Source organism: Galendromus occidentalis, unplaced genomic scaffold, assembly GCF_000255335.2.
Source record: "Galendromus occidentalis unplaced genomic scaffold, Mocc_1.1 scf7180000075860, whole genome shotgun sequence".
In the NCBI taxonomy this organism is placed as follows: Eukaryota; Metazoa; Arthropoda; class Arachnida; order Mesostigmata; family Phytoseiidae; genus Galendromus; species Galendromus occidentalis.
Genome location: NW_003803850.1, coordinates 72,611 through 80,849, shown reverse-complemented (window position 1 = coordinate 80,849; position 8,239 = coordinate 72,611). Strand labels below are relative to the sequence as shown.

At 52.3% G+C, this 8,239-nt stretch overlaps 1 protein-coding gene across 1 annotated transcript; it reads left to right on the top strand.

The window, feature by feature from the left end:
* Positions 1–2,481: 2,481 nt before the first annotated feature.
* LOC100900329 (serine protease lint-like) lies at positions 2,482–7,986 on the top strand. The gene is made up of 8 exons (XM_003738253.2): positions 2,482–2,631; positions 2,737–3,006; positions 5,099–5,260; positions 5,456–5,594; positions 5,823–5,911; positions 6,191–6,329; positions 7,602–7,764; positions 7,890–7,986. Exons 1-8 carry the CDS (start codon positions 2,482–2,484, stop codon positions 7,984–7,986), a joined length of 1,209 nt encoding a protein of 402 aa, XP_003738301.2.
* Positions 7,987–8,239: the final 253 nt, after the last annotated feature.

The window sequence follows — 8,239 nt, the reverse complement described above, 5'->3', positions numbered from 1 at the left end:
TGCCGCCGGCCGCCCGCCTGCTGGATCAGCTGTTTCTGGGTGGTGATTGACGCTGTCAAAGTCGGGGATCGTTCGGCTCTCTGCGATCGAAAATATATGGATTTCGAACTCCAGTACCCGCGCTCTCTTCAATTCTTATTGAACCGGAGTTCAAAGAGACATCGTATTTCTGACCGGAGCCACATCGGAGGCTCCGAGGAGTGCAGATCCGAACGCTTGATAAGATTCTCGAATTGAAACTCAGATAACCGGGAAAAATCGGCGACTCTAAATGCGGATCCAAACCCGATGCCGGGGAGGGCCTGGAGCGCTGAACGCGCGATTTCGTCTGGAACACGATTCTGAACTGGTTCAATCAGCTGGTTCAGTCGGAATCCAGAATGATCCCCGGCGCGACCGTAGAAACGCCATCTGGAAAGCGGTCTGATCATCCTCACGATCGGCAACAGTGGAACCAACAAGAAATATTGCATAGATGGGAATTCTGAAAAATATTCCGGGTCGTTTAGCTCTTGCAGGCTACGGCCCGCTTGTACATGGAATCGATTTGAGCCCCGCCCGGGTTTGTCTAAGGGGGCTGAGTGGAAGGCAATTCAACTGACTGCCGAGTCTGTCCTTTTCGGGAGCATCAAGGAGGATGTATAGCAGAAAGCGCAGAGATGAATAGGAGAAACTCATTCAGTTTCGGGTACGAAGGGCGTGCTCTCCGGGCACAAGGAGAGGAAACATCAACAGTTGGCCGAAAGGGCAACCCTTGACGGAACTGCGTTCGATGCCGAAGAACACGATTCGATTCCGTCAGGAAAAAGGCGGGAATTTTCGCTCCATAAATGCGCGATCGGAACGCCCAATCGATTTCATTTGACGAAGTTCACGTGACGCTATGCACTTCCCGTATAATTCCGGCACGTGGTGAACGAGAGCGTTGAGAAGAGAAAGTAAAACGTGAGAAAGTCTTGAACGTTGCCGAGGCGGTGATCCGGGACCCAGCTGTCAAATTTTTGATGCTTCGCCGGTGGATTGCCGGATCCGTGTCCGAAATCCGATACTCCGATTTTCGATCCAATGGTTCCGAAGGTACTTCTGCGACCCAGAACAGAAAATCGTTTCCTTCTGTCGGCTTTAATTATCAGTGGTTTAACTAGGAAGTCTGGCCTCCGTGGTCTGGGAGTCCAGGGACCCGGAAGATTCAATCCCGGGCGTTTCCGGTCGATTGGGAAGTAATTCATCAGGTGACGACCATTCGGACTTTTCGTACTCGAGCACTACCGCTCCGATCCATAGCCCAGCCTATTTCTTGCGGATGATGGCTTCTGCACTGCTCTAGATTGAAGGATCAAGCGCGAGTTTCAATCCCAATCCTCAGGGCTCCGGCTTATTCGCAGGGTCTCGAAGCCCGAGACACTCTGTGTGTTCCATCGCTCGCATAATTCGCCAACAGGAGTTTATTGGGATATTTCCAATCGGCCAACCCGGTCAGTAGGTCAAGAGTTCTGAATTTTAATATTTACCACTCGTTTTCATCAACTTTCATCGGATCGATTCCCCAGACCGATGCTAAGTCTCGTTGCCACTGCCTTGTTACGTGTTTGGGTGTCCGCCGCTACACCTGCATCGAATGCGATCGCTCCGCGCGGAAAACTGACAACCACCTGCCTGATTTGCGCACGCAGGCGACAAGCGTAGCATCCGCCAGCCCGCCACGGAGACGCGAGCTTGAGACATTCGGCCACAACGGGCTCTGTGAAAGATCTGGATGCAGATGTTTGCCAATCGATTGCGGCACCTGCTGTAGATATGAATGACGGCGCGGCATCACAAACTCAAGTGCGGAAACCACCCAGCTTACGGGATGTCGTGCCAAGGCGGTGAATTTCTAGCCCCTGGCAGCTTTACCGTCGTGAGAAGGTGCTGCAGGTGTGGAAGAGGTCGACTTCCTAGGCTTTCTATGGTCAGTAACAGCACAACAGTAGGATGATTGGGAAAATTCGGTTTTTATCTGCACCGCCCTGGTACGCCATTTGTTGGCCTGCGAAGGTTCGATAACTATGTATCGAGAGCACGTTGAAAAGCTCCACCTGCAGCCGTTGGAGCGGTTTCGATCAAGCTCCCGAAGCCCAGGAACTGTCCGGCGATAGCATCAGACCGATGGTCCGCAAAAGAACCGAATCTGCTGCTCCCTCGCGACCGGAGCATCTGACTACTTTTGGCATTTTTTCTTTTCTGCTGCTCCACGAGTCTGTTAGACTCGGACTCTCACTCCCGGTCCCCCGAACTCCGGAATAGATCTCCGGAATCACAATGAAACGTTGGATATATTTTCTTCCGCTTCAGATACTTTCTTGGAAACTCATCATGCGATTCGGTGGCTGCGTCGTATCACTGGTGTGTCTCCAAATAGTTCTCTCCGATACATTAGAGGTGCGGATATCGAAATCGAGAACGACAACTCCATCCGCTCCGATCGTACTCAATGACACCATGATCTCATCAACTGTCCCTCAACCCGACATCGCACCGATCAACAGTACAGAAATTATGAGTGGTTCGGAACTGGAAGAGACGACGACGACCACCACCACAGAAAAGTCAGCCACTGAGGCCATCAGCACAACGCATCGAGAAGAGCAGGTAAATTCGTGGCGAGCTCCGGCGACTCTCTTGATAATAATCACAGGCTCGGCGCCCGAATTCGCCGTAGGGGAACGCGCTCTAAGGAATTTATGTGACTTGCAGGAGTCTTCTTCCAGCAGCGGTAGCAGCACCACAGCGAGCCCGGCTTTCGACGAGCCGACGACAGTCCTCGTTGAAGTGACTAAACGGGATACCGTGACAGAGGTCCCGTTGACCACATCCGCTCGTTTCAAAACAACTGTTGACTCGAAGTTCAATGATTTCAACTCAGATCACAAATGCGGAATCCGGCCCATGCATCACAAATCGAGGAATAGAATCAAGCGCATTGTTGGGGGAAGCTCGGCCACCGAAGGCGAATGGCCGTGGCAGGTGAGAAAAACTTATCGGGGAGCGTTATTTTATGACCGTTCGGCGGATCTTCGGCCAATCTTGTCGATTATGACGGCTGCTTGTCAGCGTCATCCATATTCTGCCGCTCGATGCCGCTCAATCGAGCGGAAATTTCTGGAGGAGTTCCTCGAGGATGAAAGTCATTCCTCGATGAGCCCAATCGTCGGGGACCGAGTCCCACGCCTCTTTGATGAATATTTCCCCGGAGTGTGCTCCTGTCTCGACTGCCAAATCCGTGTCAGTTCCGGCTCGTAACCGATTCGACCCCTCGCTCGACACGGGGCGAGGACCACAACAAGCTCCGCTCCACAGCGGTATCCCACGGACAGCTGATAAACGTCGTCATGCAGCGCTTTGAGGCTCAGAGTTCACTGTCCGCGCGTAACAAAGTCTCGGAGGTGGCATTGGGAGTGTCGAAACCGGTCTCGCGGGGAAGCCTTTCTCAGTGCGAGAGATCCTGAGAAATGCTGGATGCCACGTCACTCATTGCCAGAGGCGCTGAAGACCGTGTCACAAATATCGGTGCTGCGAGCAGCAGCCGCCGTTATTGAAGGAGAAGTAGATAGAAAAATAGAGGCAACACCAAAACCAGCGACGGCTCCATCGACACCGTCGGCAACGGTCGTGGCGGGAAAACTGTGTCGCCTTCTCTGTGTAGAACGGTCAGTGAAAGTTCACCAGAAAACATGAACCAGTTCCGAATGATTCGACAGCATGCTTCAAGAGACCGTAATCTACCGTCACCGTTGTTCCGCCTGCAATGATGAGCAAAGAGAACGAGTTCCGCATTCGGACACCGACCGAGTCCGGGAATTGCAAATTCAATGGACGAAACTTGAGCGGTATACCGATCTGGCCGGGATCGCTTTAGCAATGGATAATGACGCTCGCTAGATTTTGATACAGCGCTAGCGGAATAGTTCTGGTTCTTGGTTGTCCCGTCGAGACCAATCGAGGCGCCGGAGCACTCGGGTAGTTCTCACCGTTGTTCTTGCGCTCGAGGAATGACACGAGTCATCCGAGCCCATTCAACTCTTTCCTGGAGAGACGCAGCTGATAAACTCTCTGAGAACCACCCCCACAATCCCGCAAGCTTAGTCAGGGGTGTGGCGCTTGGCTTCGTCTCTCCGAAATTCAATAGCTAACGTCCGACCCGAGCTGCTTGTCGATCCGTATTCAATACGCGCAAGTCCGAGAATCCGAACAGAAACGAATCCTCGCACTCACCCCGCCAGACACAATTCCATCGAATCCACCATTGGCCTGTAGTGCTTACGTAGGCGGGAGAGATGACTCTCCGCACGTGAATGGCTCCCGAGCTCTGCGCTCGATGAGAAAATCTGCTGAGCACGCGAAAGTGCGTAAAGGAGCACCTAGGTCGGGAGCGTAGGTACACATGCTTATTCACATGCTGGCGAATGAGAATTACGTGACAACGTATTCCCAGAAAACGGCTTGGCCGTACCATCATGTATCCGTGCACGCTCGATCGCAAACTCGCACGCGAAGCTTTTGCGGAACCAGGCTGTCTGACGTCTGGTTTTCTCGCATGACTCGTTGAGAGTCTGAAGCCCTTTCTTTTCTCATTTCTGCTTGATTGCTCAGATATTCGAGACGGAGAAGGATGGCGGATCGAATCGGCGGGTACACGTTCCGTGTGAACGTGCACAGATCCCCCATGTCCGAGGCTCGGTTCCGCATTTCCCGCTCAACGAGAGCGGGGAGCTGATTGTGTGGATAATGGATAAATGCCTCTGGAAATGTATCGAAGTAATTCCTGACCACGGAAAAATCGATGCGGGAAATCCATATCCCGAGCAGCTGGCCTCCTTCCGTCGCACACAGTGTCCTGGAACTCGAGACTCGAGCCGGGACCAGCGCTCTGGCTCTACCGTTCCGAGGACTGGCAGTAGCAGCAGAGTCGTCTCTGCATGCCCCCGATTTCGGAGAATCGGTGATAAGTTGTCGAACGGAGAGCTGGCGCACTAGATTGTCATTCCCGCTGTCTGGCTGTTCGTTCGTTTTCGTAGAGAAAAACAGCCAATGATGCGGATTGATCTTCTGCTTGCAGGTCATAGTGAAGGAAGTCAAATATCTGGGTACTATCGCCGACTACAAATGTGGAGGCGTCCTGATCTCAGAGCGACATGTTCTCACGGCGGCTCACTGCAAACCTCGAGCCTTCCTCAGCACCCTCGTGGTGATCTTGGGACAGCATAGACTCCACGAAAAGGTAACTATCCAAGAGCACTCTAGAATGCGCCGCGACTGTGCTCTGAGTCCCTTGAGAGAGCTCACGACAACGGGTCGTGATTGCCTTCCATTTTTTATTCTGAGCCAGCCACTCATCTCTGGATCGGTCCTCGTCACCGAGGGCTGCAACCGTCGAGGCGCCGTACGCCTTTGATGCATATTCTTTGACTTGCAGAACCTACAAACCATCCCGGTGACGCGGATGATAGTCCACAAGCACTTCAACGAGGCTGACTTCGACAACGATCTCGCTGTTCTCGAACTCAAGTATCCCGTCGACTTCAGCTCGAAGATTGTACCCATATGTTTACCAGGTGAGTACCCTCTCTTCCCCCCGCCCCCATCGCTCCTTGCTCGCGTCAATTCCAGCGAACCGATCTCGAATCGCTCATTCGACTCTGGGAACGCTCCCTGGATTCAGTCCATTGCCTCGATTCGCTTCTCACTCGCGGACTTCTCATCTCGTGGAAGGGAAAAACTCGGTTGCGTTGGCGATCGCGGAATTCACAGCTAGTTGCATACGGATTCAATTCGTTTTGCAGATCTGGATGAGGAGTTCGTCGGGCGGAGCGGCTACGTGACCGGATGGGGCAAACTCGCTCATAAGGGTGGACTTCCGAAAGTACTCCAGGTGAGCGGTGTGGGCTCGTTTCTTGGCGGCGAATGATTCCTCGGGGGAAAGGAACAGTCACGGGAATTTTCCACCGCTGGAATGTTCGTCTCAAGGGGTTTTCCATTCTAGCGAGTTAAACTAGTTCATTCGTACCGTCTCGGATTTCCTCGGAATCGCGTCTTGAACCTGTTCATATTGATTCTCCCGCGTACGATTGCTGTCGACTCTCTATCGTTTTTTTTTCGTAGCTGAGGTAGTGATCCGGGGTTTCAATCATTCGAATCATTCATTCCACAGAATGTCAAGCTCCCGATCATAGCTCGTGAGAATTGTCAACAAATGTTCATGAAGAGCGGGCACGTCAAGAAGATCCATGACTATTTCCTGTGTGCTGGGTATGAAGGAGGTCAACTCGATGCTTGCGAGGGTGATTCAGGTTAGTACACTCTCTCGGAAGCGGGGGGTTCACACTCGACGAATTCTCCGAAGCTATGAGGCCAATCCGGAATTTCGATCCGGGCCAGTCACTTCGTCGACTTCTTCTGGTCTTCGACGTGTCAGCTGCTGTTTTGTAAGAGCCTTGTGTTCCGTCGACGCCAAGATCCTCAGTGTTCGCGGATCGGTCGAAGCTTCGAGATTTTCGACATTCTCGAAGTCGCTTCGAAAGATTCCGCAACGCTCCTTGCAAGAATCCATCTGCTGACTCAATAGGAGATGGTGTTCTCCCAAAGATTGCTAGAGGGAAAATTCAAGGCGATCCCAGGCTTTTTGCTCCGTCCCAGAGCTTTGACGCCGTCCTCAGGTGAAGTCGATACGAGTCGCCCTCTGCCTCCTTCTTACGTTTGCTGGAGGGATCTCTCCTCCCGAGCTCCGGTTCTTTTTTTCCGCTCCGTATGCTCAGCGCTAAGACTTCTTTCAACTTTGCTGCTGCAGATTTGGAGAAATTGAAAATGCCAGCCGAATATGAATGAGGTTCGAGATAGAGAGAAAGCGAGCGGCTGCTCGACGATTTGCCCCTATGCCCCTCTCTCGTTCCCTCGAATACGTATTCGGCGTCGGAAAAGAGCCGAACTCCACCGGGGGATTCCTCATTTGATATTCGAGATAATTCATGGACGTCGATCATTATTATTATCGGTCGGGAAGCCCCAATTCGGCTGCTTACAGGCCGCTCCATAGAAACTAATTAAAAACATATGGTTGCCTCACGGAGTTGTAGCGAAGACCTGAGCGATGCGCAGAATGTTGCTTCGCTCTCACTTGTATTTTTAGCCGCGGCAGGAGGCAGCGGTGGCGGCGGCAGCAGCAGCAGCAAGAAAGTCGGACTCGATCGACTCCTTCCCTGAAGCTGGAGTTTGTCTTCTAAGCTAGGCAAGCTCACCGAGCGCTAGTCGGTCACCGGGCGGTCAGCCGTCCAATGAAGCGTACCGACTACTGACAACCTATTAGCTGAGGCATCTGACAGACCCCTCAGACGGCGATTTAGTATTTGTGTTGTGGCTGCCTCGTGGGATTTGCTCAGTAAAAGCTATCCGTTATTGGAGACCAGGGAGAAAATGTCAGCTGGAACCTTGACCGTCGTCTACCTGTTTCTGCTGGTATTTTCTCCCAGGCGCAGAAGCGTCCTACGAGGGGAAGAATATGAATAGCGTCGGGACATATTCGAGATGGCGAAACCTAATCTTTTCGCTCTTTCCGAAATTCACAGGAGGACCCCTTTCGGTACAGCGACCCAACGGTCAATGGGTGCTCGCAGGAACAGTTTCGCACGGCATCCGGTGCGCAGAGCCCAACCTGCCGGGCGTTTACATGAACATTTCTTACTATAGATCCTGGATCGAACGGATGATGACTCTGCACAGGACTCTGAGGTAATGCAATGCTCACATCACATTATCGAGCCTATGCTGCTGATATATAGCGCTTCTCGAGTCGTCCCGGAAGCTCCTTGTTTGTCCCGCGTCTGTCAAGTGTTTACTTCTAATCAGTCATTCAGATCCCCCCAGAAGCCCGAGCAGTGGTTCCGTCCGCTTTGGAGCGTCGTCGACTTTTACAAGAAACGAAAAGCGAGTGTGGTATACATTTCCAAATAGACTCCGCTGAGCCAGACCAAATCAGCTGTACAAATGAATGTATCATAGAAGCACCGAAGGCGTTCGGGGACTCCCGCAACCGTATCTCGCCACCAACGTCGCGCATCACAAGGAGAAGGAATTGAAAGCCGAACAATCAACGCGACAAGGAGTATTGAGTCATGAGGGTTCCAATAGTAATGAGTCGAAGCAGAAGGGGGGCGCTCTTGTTTCCGCGTCGCTTGGGGAAAAAATAAGCAAAGCAGTCGGAAGA